Raw genomic sequence first — 18,204 nt, 5'->3', positions numbered from 1 at the left:
AGGGGATTTAGAAATGAGTTTTTCTATTCCCTAAAAACCTTTATTCTGACATGCTACTTTGACCCTTTAAATTTTTTCAAAAAATGATGATGTCACCAGGTAGGCTGTTAGAAACCAAATTGAAAGCATTATCTTAAAGGTTTTCAGAATTGCAGTTCGCCAACTCCAGAAAATACATAAAGCTTTTTAAAATCCCAAGGAGACAAAAAAGTTGCCCAAGAGAATGCAGGAGCTTCCATCTGAGGCTAGACCAACTGTCCAAAATATAATTCATCAGTCTTAAAAGGCAAAGACCAAAAAGAAAATATAATAACTGCCCCCCATCACTTTTCCATAATGATGTACTATTTTTGAGGGGCTTTTCCACAAATTATAATTTAGTCCTCACAACCACCTTATAAAGTAGGTATTATCATTCTCACGTTAAGGATAAGAAAGCAAGGATTGAAGACGTTGTATAATCAGTTCAGTTAGCAATAGGTCAAGTACTTAATAAATGGCAGAGCCGGACCTTGGACCTCTGATTCCCTCACTGTTGCTTCCTCATGGCTGCCTTGCTGACTCACAGTCCTGTAGCACTAAACCAAAACACCCAAAAACAAGTTTCCTGTGGAATTGGGAGAGTCTTAAAAGTGTTTCAGTGGGTTACAGACACTAGGAGATGTCAAGAAAAAATGGGGACACTGGGTGTCAGTCCTTAACCTTTGACTGTTAATTCAAGGGCAAATCTGCCACAGGATTTGGTACCATTGTCAGGCACTGGCCCCTGGAGCCAATGACCAGTTGGCTTTTATAACTCTCATCTTCTGCTTCCCTTATTCAGTCTTAGTAAACACCAAACAGAGACTGCACTCAAGCCCTCTGTAGCACGTTTTTTTTTAATTATCTGTTTAATCCTCATGTGAGCATTCCTGATCTCTTGAGTCTGAGTATCATCAAAGTATGAACTCCTCGATGGCAATGATTATGGTTTATCCCTGTTTATCATGTCAGCCTCAGCACAGCACACATAGTAACTCATTAAAGAGAGCTACGTTGAAACGTTTGTGGTTTTGTGACTTCAAACACTCACATGTTTATCCCTGTCATCACTTTTAGGTTGGTGAGACAATTGGCATCAGTGAAGAGATCATGGGTCTGACCATCTTGGCTGCTGGGACCTCCATCCCTGATCTTATCACCAGTGTCATAGTGGCCCGGAAGGGGCTCGGGGACATGGCCGTGTCCAGCTCTGTTGGAAGCAACATTTTTGACATCACCGTAGGGTGAGTAGAGATGGTTCTATAAAGGGGCACACCAACTCATTACTGTCTATGTCTTCTTAGACACTGTGAAGACAAGACCAGGGTCTCTGAGCCCAAAGCTAACCCATACCAATAGAAAATAAAGACTGGGAGTACTATTCAGTTTCACCAACCCCATTTTTCATTTTCAGAGAACTTAATGAAGTAAGTTATCCCTAGACAGGCAAAAACACATACCTGGATCCAGAGGGGACGTTGTAGGAAGTACTTTAAGAGAATTTCACTTATATAATGGCATTGGCTACAAGTTATGATTATTCAATGTTCAGGTGTGATGGAGATGCTCCAGTAGCTTCACTATATTTTTTTCCATATTCTAATTCTAATTAAAGTCCCCATTAGCCTCCAGTGAGATTTGGATTGTAAAACAGACAGCGACAAACATAGGTCCAGTGAAAATATCCCATCTCTTTCCTTGGAAAATGCTGGCAGATTTGGCATTATCATTTGTTTATCTGTGCTGGTGAAGACAGTCTAGGTTTTTGGAAAGTCGGAAGATAAGATCTGTTCTTACGGTTGTGCAAACTGCTGTTCTCAATATGAATAATCTCTAAAGTGGATCAGGTTGAGGAGGGATGCTGTTATCGCTACCATTTAACTTGTCAAAAGTAAAAGTAGTCTGATCAATAACCCTGAATGGCAGCCCCCCGAGACAGAAAGACGTGGGATGTTACCATGTTCCCAGAAGAACTGGGCTCTTGACACTTGAATTTGGAAACTCACTAAAATGGATCTACTTTCTCATGTTCATGAGAAATCTTGAATATTGTTCTCTCTTATACCTTTTTGTTACCTATATTTTTTTCATTCAGTGTCTACCATGTACATACATTCTTATCCATTTAAACTACGCAACAATCCCATGAGATATGTGTTCTGAAGGGCACAGAGTTCACAAAACTAGTAAAGGAGATGCTGCGATTTGAACAGTCTATGCTCTCAACAGCAGCACGACCTCTGCATAAAACCCTGCTCTGAGCTTCCACTGTCTGAACCACCTTTGAATCCCAAGGTGCCCTCTCCCACCATATTTCCCTCCTTGGCAGACCTCTCTCACTCACAGCCCTCCCTGCTTGTCTGTCTTATTCTTCCAAAGTCAACTCAAATCCTAGCTCCTCTGATTCCCTGGGTCCTGACCTGGGGGCTCGTGCTCCTGTGTACTCTCTGCACATTCGACTCTTGTCATGGTCACGTCCATCAGTCTGCCCGCTAGACTGTGAACTCCCCAAGAGCAAGAACTCCCCGAGGCCTAATACATTGCCTAATGCATGGTAGTGACTTTACAAATGCTTGTAGAATGAATGAATGAATGAATGACTTAAAAAGTGTATATTTTCAAGGAAATTTGTCCCTAGAATAATCAGTCTTTCTCAGTTCCACTGCCTACACATTTAAAGTAGTCTTCTTGGTCAATCTCTTGTAAAAAGGAAAACAAAATGTTCTGTAGTATAAAGAGAGAAAATCCACAAATTGGGGAAAATTACAAGTGTTCTGTGAGATATAGTTGTCATGTTTTTGAAAACTAAACATTCTAGGGAATTGCAAGATGGTTTTTGATCGTTGTTTTTTAAAATTGTCTATAGAGCAACAACTTAAGTGAAAGTTTAAAGAAAAATCACCCCAATCCCACTACCCAAAACCAGCTTTTAACTTCTGTGTGTTCTTTTCCAAATATTTCACAAACTTTTCTTAGTGAATGTTTAGTTTTGTCCTCGTGGAGGGCTTTTATTTTTTCATTTTATAGCCATTTATGCTTGTCACAGAGAAGGTATCTATTAGTAAATTAGTCAATCAGCCATTTTTCTAAGTTTCTTCATAGCTCTCATAATTAACATTTTATGGCTTCAAAATATTCCATCTTGTTGGGGCTGGCCCCGTGGCCGAGTGGTTTAGTTCGCGCGCTCCGCTGCAGGCGGTCCAGTGTTTTGTTGGTTCGAATCCTGGGCGTGGATATGGCACTGCTCATCAGACCACGCTGAGGCAGCGTCCCACATGCCACAACTAGAAGGACCCACAACAAAGAATATACAGCTATGTACCGGGGGGCTTTGGGGAGAAAAAGGGAAAAAATAAAAAAAATAAATTAAAAAGAAAAATATTCCATCTTGTTGCTTTTCAATTTAACCATTATCCTTTAGTCAGAACTTTTATTTTTTCTGATTTTCTGCTATTATGGGTGTTTCAATGAACACCTTTATACAGAAAAACCTCCTCTTTTAATTATGTTTATTAAGATAAATTCCTTCAAGAAATAATAAGGAATTAAAGATTATGAGCATTTCAATGGCTATTGATATATATTTTTCCAAAAGATCTTTCCCAAGGTTTATGCCAATTTACAAAGTCATTGGCAATATATTGAGTGTACAAGTTTCTTCATAGTCTTCCCGGCATTCATTTTTGCTTATAAGATTAATACATATGGTAAAGGATTTGGAAAACACATATAAGCATAAATAAAAATCACTGATAATCCACCACCCTTCTTTAATTCATATATATTTTGCATTATTGAAATTATACTGCTATTTTTATGTGTATCCTTCCTTTTAAACATACAATTATATCGAGTATTTGCTTGTATCATTATAAGCATATGATTTTTAATAGCTACATAACATGACATCGACTTAAAATAAGTCAATATTTAACTATTTGTGTATTGTTACAGATTAAGGTATCCCCAGTTTTTCGCTATTCAAAATAACACTGAGGTGATCATTTTTTTAATAAAGTTATATCTGCATTTCAAATTATTCCTTCTGCTTGATTCCTGACAATAGAATCGATAGGTCAAAAGGTATGAAAAGTGTCATTTTTCCCCCAAAGGGTACTTACCTATTTGTAGTGCTGTCGACCACAACTTCGCCAGAATTGGGTGTGTGTGTGTGTGTGTGTGTGTGTGTGTTCTAGCTTAATAAGAGCACTGTGGTTTGGGGTCTTTTTCTTCCTAAGAGATGGGAAGTGTGGAAGAAGAGTTCCCCAGGCCACGTCTCCAGCGGAGGTTTCCATTTGTTATCATCACCACTCTGCGGCACTGCCCTCCCCTTTTCTGACTTCCCATCGCTGATCGCAGGATGCCAGGGCTGCCCCCTCCTGCCCAGAGCTGGAATTGCACCTTGCTCCCTAAGCTGCCCTTGTGGACCACGCCCCCCTCTCCTCCCGACATGTCCCCTGAAGTAAGCACCTCCAAGCCAGACTCTAGTGGGCAAAGCACCCGTACTCATCTCCAGGAGGCAGTCACATCAATCATTTCAGCTTGGCCCATGTTAACGTAAGCTCACAGATGGAAGCCTGCATGTGCCAGCACCTGGGAATTCAAAGATGCATAACGTGCGGCCTCTGTCTTCACCTGCACTCTCTCCAGCAGAACAGACGGATGCATAAACTCATTGCCCCTTTCATATCATTATTTCTCTCAAGCTATTTGCTTTTCTTTTAGAGAACTCTGTGTTTCAAAAGGGCGCCACTTCTTCCATATCCCTGACGCTAGGCAAAAACTGAGCCTCCTTAGCCATTTGCTCTACAGCACGCTCAGCCGGCTGGGTGTCTGGGTCCGTGTTTCCCTAGCCAGCATTCCATCACAAGGCTCACTGGGCACTTAGAGACGCACACACCACGGAGTCATGCGTTTTTTGGCATGTTCATCTCCCACAGGGTCCTAACCCACTCTCGTGGTACACCTGGCAGTTAGCTTTTGTGATGTCTTTCAGAGTTGCCAGTCTAGCTAGAAAATACAAGATGTTATCAGGTTTTAAAAGTCAAATGCAAAGGGAGAGAACAGGTATCATACTACATAGTAAAGTTTTTTAAAATTACATCACAAATGTTAGATACTGTCTTCCTCAAATCTTTCAGAAAGGTCATTTTTTAGTCAAAAGGTAAACTCAGCTTTTCCAAAATAACCTTCGGAAAGCTACAGTGTATCGTGGCCCCCACCGACATCATTTATTCTCACCTGCTTTCAGATTGTTAATTGAGTCACTACTATTCTCCATCTCCATTTTAAAATTATTTTTGCCATTTTCACAGCTGATTTATATACCTTTTCTCCATTTGTCTTCTCTCACCCTAAACAAATCCTCCAATTCACCTCTTTACAACTGAGAGCAACATTTTAATCTCAACTAGGAAGAAAACAAAAAATTAGTTCAAATCAAATTCAGGAAACACCTCGCAGTCACATCTTTGGTCTTAATCGTAGAACAAATTCTCTCTGCTCTCCGTAATTCGGTCAGGAAATAGATACGGAGTTTCAGAGCTCGCCTGACTTCCTTATGGGATTGCCTGGGCCAGCTGTGCCCGCGTCATAGTGAACCTAACAGGGCGCCCTTTTCAGATGATAGATTTCAAGCATGTCAACCTACTGTTTCATTGTACGCCTTCTTCCACTCGTCTGACTGCCCGGTCTCCCCCCGCTCCTCTCCCTCCCAGGCTCCCGCTGCCCTGGCTCCTGTACACCATCATTCACAGATTCCAACCAGTGGCCGTCAGCAGCAATGGCCTCTTCTGCGCCATCGTCCTCCTCTTCATCATGCTGCTCTTCGTCATCCTCTCCATCGCCCTCTGCAAATGGCGGATGAACAAAGTGCTGGGTTTCATCATGTTCGGCCTCTACTTCGTGTTCCTGGTGGTCAGCGTCCTCCTAGAAGACAGAATTCTTGTATGCCCTGTCTCCATCTAGCCGGAAAAGCCATATCTTGAACCAACAGCATGGATGGTCCCTCCCCACTCTGGGTTCTAGGCTCCTTGACCTCTCCAGAAGAGGCAGCTGGCACACAGCCCTGAGCATTTCGAGTGTCCCTCCTTGGCGGATTTGAGGAGGATGGATTCACGCTGAGCCGTCGTTTCACAGGCTGCTTCCACCCTTGCCCATTGAAACAGCTTCATGCAAGAGACCGAGAGAACACTGGGGGCTTCTTTCCATTCACCACTGACAGGTACTCCTCGCTGGTCGGAGGTACATTCGTTGTAATGATGCAAACAATAACGGAGGGTCTATATATACATATAAAATATACATACTATAAATAGATGCACATGAACACACCCCCGCCTGTTCCTGTATCATACCTCTCCTCCCATACGTATAGAGTAATACATACCTGTATACAAACACAGAGAAAGAAAAATTATATATATATAAAATCATATATATATAAAAATACAAATGCATCTTTTCAGGGATAGTTCTAGTCTATTTATAATATCTATTTGAAGAGGGGCATCAACCTTCAGTCTGAGCTTTCCCTCTTAAGTGCAAGAGGTGAACTAATAGAATCATTGCTGCGAACTTCAGCCTGCCTTGGACTTACTGGGATCCTGCCTGGTAAGATGGATGCTGTAGGGAAATAGGGTGCAGGAAGGAGGACTTGGTGGAGAGGGAATGTAGCAGCCCTGAGTTGAGCCCTCCAAAATATTCCCACAAGCCAAGCAGGGAAGACTGTCTGCCTGCCCCCGCTGGGGTGCACTGACCCAAACCCACAGGGATACTTGGGACAGACAGAACTAAAACCCAGACTGAGTGGATACTGGTTTGGGGGCACGAGGACGTGACCAGGGTTGGGTTTGGGGAAATTTTTTTTTTATGTATTGCCCTAGCATGCAAGTACAAAATATGACTGCAAACCAAATTAGCACTCTTCTAGGACAGCAAGACTATATAAGCTGAACCTATATTGTTCCAGTGCATGTCCCATTATCATCAAGAGAAGAGGGGCAAGTTTAGCTGTGATTGTCACTTAGACGTATTTTGATGCTAAGGCCTCATGTATAATCAAAATGCCTGCCAGGAGAGCCTGCATATGTAATAAGAAATACCATCAGGCAGAGGCCCCCAGTGGGACTTGCCACCTGACAGGAATGTAAGGGCGGAATTCTTTAAAGCATCTTCCAGTGTGGTCATAAAGGGCTTCAGTGGCTGCAGAAATCATTACTCCTCCAATAGAACTAAACTGGCTCTGATCAATACTGCTTGGGTTGACGCAGCTTAGAGATGTTTGGAAAGACATTTGCAGGCTCAGTGCACCCAGGAAGGTTTCTGGGTCCTCTGTCTAGCAGTGCCAGGACCAGGATTTGGTTAAAGCCCGTGTGGCATCCATGTCTCTCCTGCCCTCAGGACCCCCTCTGGCCTCCTTCTAGCACACTGAAGACCACACTCGGTTTTACACTGACTTCAAGCCAGTCACTCCAAGTTTTGATTTCCTGATTCTGCTCAGCATTCATAGGATAGTTTCATTTCATTTATTCAGTTCCCCCAAGTTCTGTCTGACACCTTATATGATATCTCAGGTCTATGTCAATAGAAAATCAAACCAGCAGAACAAAAAAAAGAAAAAACAGGCAAAATTGATGAAAACATATGTAGTTTTTCATTTGCTCAAATCATGCTTTCCTTAGAATCAGTTAAAAGCAAATAGAGGATGGCCCATTATTCGTGCCCATCCTACAGCTAAGTTGGTACACAGCACACATGGGGAGCTATATCAGCTGTGTTCTCGTCTCCAGTCCATTGTGTCACAGATGCCTGCAATGATTTTGTTGAGAGCATGTACCTCCTAACACCAGGAGACAGGATGCAGGATTCATGACTGAATAAAGAGGCAGGGAGACCTGACAGCCCAGATCAAGCTCAGTATTCCTTCCAACCTCAGCTCACCCCCCACAGCATGGCAGTAACAGGCAGTGCCCATCCTTGCTCTTCACCCACAAGCAAAAAGCATGTCTACATGGAGGACCCCTGGGAAAAACAAGAAATCAAGATGGCTGCCACACGGAGGCTAGCTTTCAGGTCTCTCCAACTTTGCAAAGTCGGGTTTTCAGTTGCGCGAGAGAAACCTCCGTCTCATTCATCAAGAGTAGGATTTTGTATAGAGGCAAGAATGTGTGCTATTTCCTTAGAGTGAAAGAGAATGACTAAGTGAACTCTTTGTTAAAAACTCTGGTCTTTTCCCTGAAGGGGAGCAAAGTTGGTTATTGTGTGAGTATATATTATTGACTGGTTTGTTGTTTGAATGGGTGACTTTGACTCAACTGCAGATAGATTCTGTGAAACCAGAAAGGATGAGGGAGGTCAGTGCAGCCCTGTTCTTGTTCCAGCACCTCCTGATGCCCCCCTGCCTCCTCACTCCCTCCCCCTCCTTCTCGGCTCTTAGTGAAGACTCCTCCTAGCAGCCACGGAGCATTTCACTTGCCCGGGAGCTCCGCTTCATGGGCACTGTTGTAGTCATAAATGAACAGTTGCATTTGAGAAGACAATATTTCCGAGCCCAGGTCCCTGCTCAGTGATGAGCACTGAGCATGATGTACAAGAGCATTCCCTGGCTGGCTGGTCCACAGGCACCTTCTCCCTGCCACTGCTTGCCCTTGCACTCCCCTCATTATGTGTCTATGAGGTTATGTGTTGGGTTACCGCAAAGCCAGAGAGAAGTGTATAGAAGGCAACAATGGATCTTTAAAAGCATTCAAATTATTAACATAATTATAAGGAAGAACTTTCTACATCATGGTTTCTTGAGTAGGTCATCTCTAATGCATTTCCTGAATGCCTGCATACACATGTATAAACACATATCTTTATACCAGATCCGCACATGCACACACAATGTCACTTACATCATTACCCTCTGACCAGGTCACATTCAGGATTCAAAAGCAGGGAACATCAAGTTCACCGTAGTGAAGGAAGAGGAAAGTCATGCGCACCAACAACCAAAGGGGACATTCCTTCCTGAACTCATAGAGAAGGTGGTTTTGTTCTGTGCAGATATCCCTACCACCATACACATATGCACCCACCCCACATAGGCACCCACCCCGAGAATATGGATTTTCAGCCTTATGGAAATGACCAGCCGCATCCCTAATGTTGATGCAGAGGCAAAGAATACACGACCGAAAAGTACAGAAAAAAATGTAGACTGCAGATACTCTCTCTGCTTCCCTGGAGCAGGATGTAAAGTAATATCGCAAATTCAAGAGCCAGCTTCTTACTGCTCAATCTAAACTAAGCAAGCTGTACCCAAATGGTTCCATTCACCCACACCAAACCAAGCAGGTCTTGCTTGCTGTCGCCTCCCCTGTCGCCCTAGGCAGCCTCAGGACAGGAGAGCAACTTGGCTCGAACCAAGAATGCCCAAATAGAACCTTCTAAATTGCATCGGGGAGCGCCCACACTAAGTCCGGCTGCCCTCTGGACCTGACTAGTTCCTAGAGAACTGGAGCTGGAGATGTGGTGGTGTTTCCGCAGCTTCCCAGGATCTGATCTGAGCCAGGCAGCGACAGATCGGGAAAGCGCAGTACATGTGCACGGACTAAGGGGTAGGCTGGTTTGTCAATTTGGCAGATGCAGCAGAATATCCTACAGCCTTGCCCAGAAGATTATAAAAAGAGGCAGGGACTGTTTCATATTCGGGGGAAATGCTTTATAAGGCTTCGAACAGGTGTCACCTGACAGAAGCCATTAAACTTTCTAGGGAAAACATGAATCAGGTGGTTTGGAGCCCTTACAGCCAAACACAGCTGCCTGGTGCATGAGAGATTCGATACTAATGTACATCCATCCCCAGGCAGGGAGAGAGTTGGCAAACTCCCCACCATTTCTCACAGCACTTAAACTCCTCTGTAACAGGGAGATGGGAGATGAGCTGTAAGGGGAAGCCCTCCTCCCAGGCCACCCTAACAGAAAGCTGACCAAGGAAATGACCACAGATAGAGCTGCTGGACAGATAGACAGGTGGAGAGGATGGGACTTCTGTTAAATGCTCTGCTGAAATTACTGGGTTGGAATATCTGATGTGAGCCTGATGACCCATCTGAATGCAAGCATTTCGGAAAATTTCAATATGTTTTCTTCTCTACATCTACCAATACACACACCGCTCCCCCGCTCCCCAAGAACATGAGGATGCCATGCTTCCTTGCACCTGGGCAGATTGCTACTCCAGTAATTAAGCGGCCATCTTATAAGTGGCAGCTCTGTTCCAGAAGAAATAAAGGAACTGTCCTCAGGGTGATTTCTGGAAAAATCAGCTGTCTCCGGAAAGCTGGTTATAGAAGCTAATGTTCGTTCCTTCTAAGCCACAGCTAACATAATCCCCTGGCTGAATATTTTTAAAAGACACATCCTTGCGTGCTATACATCTGTCAGCAATATTGTCTTCAATTAGTAGGTAAGGGCTTGTGATTAAGAAAAAGTTGGTCAAAGAAGTAAAGAACAAGGAAAGAGAAGACAGGAGAAGTTAATTCACTTTTACTAGAATTCCCAAGAAAGCAAGTGTCACATTGATATATATCCCTATGTCGTTTAAAATAATTACAGATTTCAGGCTTTTTTTTTAACCAATTACAAGAGTCTGCATTGAGTCCCAGAGAAAAATATTTTCCCTTCTCAAGAAGGCCTTTGCTTAGGAAAGAAAGGTAACGTGCCCCTCTCCACTGTGTATGTAAGTTTAGCTCCTTGCCTCTGTATCTTTGGGTTTCTTTTTTAATCTCACAGCTTCATATTCTTTAAAATATATAGAAAACAAGAAAAGCAATAAAGGGCACACTCACGACTAAACTCCATTACTTATCATTACATCATCACTATTTTTTTCACTTCACTGCGAGCTTTGGAACCACACAGGCTGTGGCATGTCATCACCAGGCATCTGTAGAAATCCCACGTGCACTCCTGTTTGCTATAGAAGTACCACGTGCTTTCCATCCGGACCCCCCACACACCCCGTGTGCACACTGCCACTGTACATGCCTTCCTCTCACACGGGGGGTCAGCCTTGCTCAGAACCACGTGGATTCCATAGTGGTCTTTAATCTGACTGGGGACAGTTTTGTTTAAAAAGAGCAAGAGAGAGCTACAAAGGACAAACGAATCCACAAGTCAGCCAGTTTTTAGAGAAAAAAAATGACGCTGTAATTGTGACTGGCTAGACGACTATGTTCAAATTGGTGGACAAACACTGGGAGACTGAAGGGAACAGTAAGCCAAGGTACTTTCACTAAATGATTGATTGACAGACTGGAAAACCTTAAAGAATTTTTTAAAAACAGATAAATACCTAAGTCTGAAAGAGTGCCATGTTGCCAAAGGTTTAATTCTGTTAAGAGAGTGTGTCTAACCTCTCCCCGTCATCAGAAGGACGATTGTTTTGTAGGAGAGGGGTCCTGGCACAGATGTTCCTGGTGCCCCAGTTCCATCAACTATTAACTTTAACAACCATCAGTGTGAGAAAAGTCTCCCTCCAGCTCAACCCAAACCCCTCAAGTTGATGACTTAACCTATTTTTTTCTTTTTGGCAGAAGAGACCTGCATCCGGGCCGTCCTCACTATTTAGCCCTGACATCCCCACTATGTGACCCTTTATCTATTTTCATCAAAAGTATCTTTAGATTTTTATTTCTGAGTCTTTTTCTCTAACCCTCTCAACAATTTCTACAGTTCTTCCCTACTAAGCTTTTTAAAATGCTTTGTGTTGCTCTTAATTTATGCAACTTCATGACTAATCATGACACAAGTATAAGGGCTGAATTATAGCCTCAAACCTAAGGCTTTGCTCCATTTTTATGCACCTCTCTGTTGCCCTTAGCTTTTAGGAAGTCACACTTCATTGCTAATTCACATTAATCTTGTGTGCCCTATGACTTCTGTATCTTTCTTCCAAGACATCTGGATGAAGCCAGCACATCACTCAGCTTGCCCCAATGCATTTGAATAGGTGTTTTACCTGCTATGAGCCACTCTTCTCTTGGCCTTATTCAGTCTCAGTCTGCTCCTTTCTAACCCCACTTCCATTGTTCAAGGCCAGTTGGACCAGTCCATTCTCCTCTTCAAGGTTCTCACCACCACCAAGCTCCCTGGTTTACTTGCACTTGGCTGGCAAGTCTAATGAACATTTTCTCCATGTCAAATGCTAGACCCCTGCCCCCAACAATTTATGTTTTGTGTAATTGACTACTTCTTCGGGGAAAATCCTTCCTAATTGCTACTAAGATGTCAACAGAATTCACAACCGCAAGAGAGGAGATTCACAGAAATACCTTAAGAGCACCAGTAGGTTGATACAACAAGCTCTAGCAGGCATTTATCCTCTGGTGTAAAGGATGAATACTGGGTGCGACATTATCATGAGGCCCTGGTGAGGTCAAGCTCGTGATCTTCGTTTTTAAGATCATAATCCCACACTCATGAAGAACTCAGAATTGGGGAGACACACTGGAGATCATTCAGAAACTCTGCACCTGCACTTACCTGCACTGAGTTACCAAAAGGAATTTATATTTTTGCTTTAAATAGGAAATAGGGGAAATGGTTGGACCTCCTCTTATCGCCCAGTATTGCAGTGTATTTACTTCTTGTGTGGTAGGCTCGATAGGAATTGTAAGGGTGTTGTTTGGTGTCCTGGCCCGGGAAGGTGGGCCACAGTTCACCAAGATGCTGGGAATTTGCTCCTCATTCTCACATGTTGGGTTGCATATTCCTTTATAATGGATCCGTAAGTAATTAAGGCCTTGGAACTGAGAGTTTTCTAAAACATTCAGCTAACCAAAAGAGAATACTAATTTTTTAAATCATGTTACCAAAAAAAAAGAACGAATGAATGAATGAAGTCTGAATCCCTGAATAAAATAATTTTAAGGATGAAATTGCATGCATGAATTAAGGGTAGATAATTCCTTGCCATTTAATTAAACGAAGCTCCAATTCTTCTCATCAGAATAAAACTGAAGGACAATGGATACCTTTTGGGTTTTTTAATTTTTTAATATTGCACTTTATAGTACTTCATAAGAGACAGTTGTCTTAATTAAAGCCATAAAATACCAATAATACATATATTCAGGGCTTCTGAATATAGTCAATCAATAAGCAGTCCATGAGTCATTCCTGTTTTGTATTGTTTGTTGTAAATTGGAGTTTATCTGTTCCATTTTTTATTGCATACAATTACTGTTCTTGACAATCCTAATCTACTGATAAATTTTAGATGTGTACTTTAATAAAACTCAGAAAATCAGAGAAATTATTCATTTCATAAAAGCATTCTTCATTTGCAAAATAGCTTGTTACACAGTTCCTTTAAATAGCAAGTTCTGATACTATCTTGAAAGTATTTCCTTTTGTAAATTATAGATTTACTATTTTCCAGGAATCCATTCGGATGTAAAGCAAGGTTCACCCATACGGAGAGTGAATGGATAATTAGTAAATATATGCCTGGGAAATTTAAGGTTGGTTTGAGTTTTCATATAAATATAGGATGGGTCTAAGAAGTTCCCTTATAAAAATGGCAAATAGAGATACACAGTTTATCAACAATTTTTTATGCCTAAATCATAAACCTTCCGTGGGAGGACATAGAGCAGACTTCATAATGCATTTGGGGTTTTTTTTTCCCCTTTCTGCTAAAATACACAGGTTCGACTACTTATACACATATATACACAGATGTCCCCATAATTAAAAACTTTAATGTTTCACTTCATCACAACTTTTTATATACTTTGCATGAAAGCTAAAAGAATGACTAAAAGGCACTTAATAGCCTAGAAATATCCACCATAACTGGGTACCTAAATTATCGATGTAAAATAAATGTGTTTACTAAATTGAACGACCCCATCAGTTTCATCCTTACACAGCCATGTGCGCTAAAGAGCGCCTGGATCCAGTGCCCGCGATGTTCCTGGGGGACTGTTGTGTCATCTGAAGAGTTTCTCCAAAGGGCAGAGACTCTCCATCCGGAAGGAGCCTCTGTTGGTATATTGCTCTGTTGAACCCTACACACAAAGTCCATATTTTTCTGCCCAGCGTCTAGCTGGGTGTTTCTTCTGCTTGAGTTTGAGAAAACTCCAGAAGCAACAGCTTCCATCTTCAAGCAATTTGCAGTCTCAAAGAGCCATCAGAAAGGAGCAGAGCAGAAGCTGCCTTCGTAGTTCAGTGAGGCTACTGTCAGCACTAAAGGAAAGATAAATTACACTTCTGTTCTTTGCATATTATCAGAACAGAGAAAATGCTGGCAACATTGACCCCAACATAGACATTTGCCCTAGAACACATAAACTGTTTTTTGGACAGGTTACATTAAGAATATCAGAATGCCATTTTTCTAAAGGATCTTCTTAGGGACTGATGTCGTCTCGAGCTTCCTTTGTTGGCCTCCATTTTAAAGAAGCATTGTAACCCCTAACTTTACCCCTACAAGAATCCAGTTGATGCACTTCCAAAATGTTTTTGTCATTTTGTATGTGTTTTGTTTATTATGAGCAATTTTCACTGGATGACGAGATTTATGGAGATTTCGCATCAGTTGATTCTCTGTGAATATGTCTGTACATAGACTGAAAGCTATATTTATTTGTACATAGGCTGTTTGGAACAATGCGTTTCTGTCACATGGACTTCACTCTGATCAAGGGCGTTTCTTCACTCTGTTCATGTTACACTTCCCACACCTTTGTGCTTCTACTGGTAATCAACTCATAGAATATCACTTTATGTAACTAAGTCTCCTCAGTGTGGAAAATAATAGTAATAAAATTACTGACTCAAAAAAAGCATTGTTTTATCTTTGGAATAATCGTTACCTTCAGCTAATCAGGACCCTGTGGATGTCAGGAAATTGACACACAGTCATGGAAGTTTCGCTGGAAGGATTCAAAGGAAGAAAAGGACGAGCGGGAGTTACTATGAATTATAATTACCGCTCACTGGGTGCTTACTCACATCATTTGGGCTTCTGGATGTCTGAGGGAACCTTGTGCACTGGAAGGACCACTCTAACAATTGGATTTTAATTAATTGTATCGAAATTCTCAGTTCAAAAGCCTAGGGCTCCCTAAGCCTTTAAGTTGAATTTCGAAGTCTTGTTATAAATCGAATACTTAAATATAAAAATAAGAATTCACAGTCACTTTTTTCTTTGATTATACTCAATTAACTAAGTTTAAAAGATTAAATTCTAAATAATTAACCCAATTTATGAATTAAATTTCCTCAGGCATTTTTTAAATTTTACACATTGAACATACCTTATCCTTAAACATTCCAAAAGCCTGACAGACTTACAAACCCAAAAAACAGGATCTCCTTATTAATCTTATAAATCAAACAAATAAAATATAGTAAATTGGGTTAGCATAAACATTTAAGTACCATTTACAAATGTAATAAAAGTCTACTACACCTTTAAAATTAGTAGCATGAGTCTAATATAAACACTTTTCAAATTGCAATCCGATTATCTAGCCTGCCAGATTTATTTCAAACACCTTAAAATACAAAGATCCACAAAATAGCCCAATGATTATAAAACTAACTTGTAAACCACATCAAAGTATTAATACCGTGAGTTTGATTTACTTCGTTATCTCTATATTTCTATAATGTCTTCTTAGCCTTTGAAAAATCATCCTACTAATGAGCAGATCCACCATCTCTGGCAGGATGACTGAGGCTGAGTCACAATACCATTATTTAACATTTACAGAATCGACCCCAGAACACGACACGTGGTCCCTACTTACCATTAAGATGATTCTCCCGGAGCCAAAGGTAATCAGGTAGCACTCAGACTTTGAGTCAAACACTATCTTATGGCCATGAAGGGTCCCTTCCTCACCAAGCCCCTGTCTTCCAGCTGGAGTTCAATTTTGCGATCCAATGGGCATCATTACCATTACTATCTTTTTTTATGGAAATCTCTTTCAAAGTTTTGTCTCTTCATTTGAGTAGGTAAATTCTGCAGCCCCATCTGGGTCAGAGCCACTTTTTCTACATCATTTGATTGTATTCAACTAATCTATTGCTTGATTGGATTCTTCATTCTGTTCCTAATTTTCTTGCCTGTTCTAATCATAATTCCAAATATTTTATTAACAACTGTGTGTCCGCAGTAATGCTTAATGCTTTGCATGCATCATTTCATGTAATCATCACAACTCACTAAGTGGGTTACCATTATTATTCTCATTTTACAGATAGAAATATGAGACCCAAAGTGATTAAGTAACATGCCCGAGGTCACACAGTAAGTGTCAGAATTTTAATTTGAACCTGAGTGCTTATGCTACCCAAATTTGAACTCTTAATCATTACTTTTTACCTTCACCCATTAGCTACATATTTACCCCAAGTCCCAGGATTTACAATTATGAAGCACACTGGCAATGAGAGAGGGTGAGGACACCGAAGTCAACTAAGTGCTTCGCCTCTTTTCTTGGCTTTCCTAAACTTATGCTTCTCAATAAAAGTGTGTGCACACCAGCTCCATTTGACTGAGTGTGCTTGGTCCTCCATCATAGGATTTCTCAACCTTGGCACCATGGACATTTTGGACTGGAAAACTGTTGATGGGTGCTTTCCTTTGCATTGGAGGATGTTTAACAGTATCACTAGCTTTTACCCATTAGGCACAAGTTTCAGCAAATGAAAAAACATAGCCAGACATTGCCAAATTTAGCCTGGGCATAGGGCGGGAGTAGGGCAATGTTGCCCCTGGTTGAGAACTATGGCTGTTCTATCAGATAGAATTCAGTCTGCTACCTCAAGATGGCTGCACTTCAGCCAATGGTTGCTCTTTCAGGTCTCTCATTCTCTCTCTCTGTCTATCTCTGTCTCTGTCTCTCTCTCTCACACACACGCACACACACGCACACACACACACACAACTCCTACCCCCACCAAAATACAACAGTGCAGAGGTAAAAATTCAAGCAAGAAAAGCCCATTTGGCATCATTTCCTCCAATGGTCTCTGTGTGAACAGCGGACTACTGAAGCTTAAACTTTGGGAATCCTCCTTCAGCCCATTCATACAGATGGGCAGCTTACCAAATATGATCTGGGTTTAAGAGGGCTGTCTCTTTTGAGTCTCTGGGTCTCTCCCTGGGCAAAGCTTTGCTGTTCTCGGAAGGAATTTCTGCAAGCCACAACCACGGAAATAACACATCGCAAAAGCCATGCTCCGAAGTGACCTCTTTGATGAAAGTTCATTGGTATTGTGCTGATAGCAGGTGTGTTTCTCCCCGGAGGAGAATTTAAGGTCTTTACTCTGTCAGCACAGCTGATGGGCTGGGGGCACACAGCCAAGTTTAAGGAAAGCTTGAAATCCACACTCCTGTCATCTCCCTTCCTTCCAAAATGAATCCCACTTCCCAGAGACAAGGATTTATGAACTACTTATATTTAGGGGAAATGCACAAGACATTTTGACCCTGCGTTCAACCCAATGATGTTTAAAAACTCTAGGGTTTGCCCTGATGGCATTTTCAATCTGTGTTTGAGGATGTAAATATTTTCATCAGAATGACATTAACACTGACTTCATCAATGCTGATTTCCGGCCAGTATTCATTAGGTTGATTAAAATCCTTCATCAATTATTATAGAGAACAATTTCTAACTGTTGTCCTTTTTATTTTATTGAATTTTTCATGGAGACATTGCTCTCTGTGTAAATTTTAAAATAGGAATTCAATTAGTAAAGTAAGTTTTGTTTTTGTATCCGTATCAAAATTTTTACCAACCATGGTAGCTATTGAGAATAGGTACTATGACTCTTCTCCATTATTTATACTGGGCCCAGTTTTTATTGGTACAACTCTACAGATCTAAATTTCACCAAGAAAATTTAAGTTTTTTGTCAATTTTTCCTCCACAATTCTCTAACAGATTGCACGCTTTGGAGGTGATGTTGCGAAAGAAAAAGCCACAGTATATCCTGGAATTGCTGTATTTTTCTAGAATGCTCTCATCTTTTTTGGATGACTGGTTTTTAAGTTTGGCCACAGCGAAGATTTATGGCAGTGGAAACACCTGATTTCCCACAGCACAGCAGCCCTGCATGGGTTTTGTGTTTTTTTTACCACTCACTCTCAATCTTTTGTAATACCATTTTCTAAAC

At 41.4% G+C, this 18,204-nt stretch overlaps 1 protein-coding gene across 5 annotated transcripts in view; it reads left to right on the top strand.

Annotated features, from left to right (window-relative positions):
• SLC24A2 (solute carrier family 24 member 2) overlaps positions 1-14,858 on the top strand; it is a 244,912-nt gene extending 230,054 nt beyond the window's left edge. For 3 of the 5 annotated variants that reach the window (XM_070589770.1, XM_070589771.1, XM_008525633.2), the window contains 2 exons: positions 1,099-1,265; positions 5,739-14,858. In XM_070589770.1, coding sequence (XP_070445871.1) covers positions 1,099-1,265; positions 5,739-5,988 — 417 coding nt within the window. In that variant the 3' untranslated portion in view covers positions 5,989-14,858. The remainder of the gene's footprint in view (positions 1-1,098; positions 1,266-5,738) is intronic. The other 2 variants (XM_008525632.2, XM_070589769.1) reach the window with 1 other exon arrangement.
• The last annotated feature ends 3,346 nt before the right edge of the window (positions 14,859-18,204 follow it).

This window comes from Equus przewalskii, chromosome 22, assembly GCF_037783145.1.
Source record: "Equus przewalskii isolate Varuska chromosome 22, EquPr2, whole genome shotgun sequence".
Lineage (NCBI taxonomy): Eukaryota > Metazoa > Chordata > Mammalia > Perissodactyla > Equidae > Equus > Equus przewalskii.
This window is presented reverse-complemented; position numbering and strand designations above follow the sequence as displayed.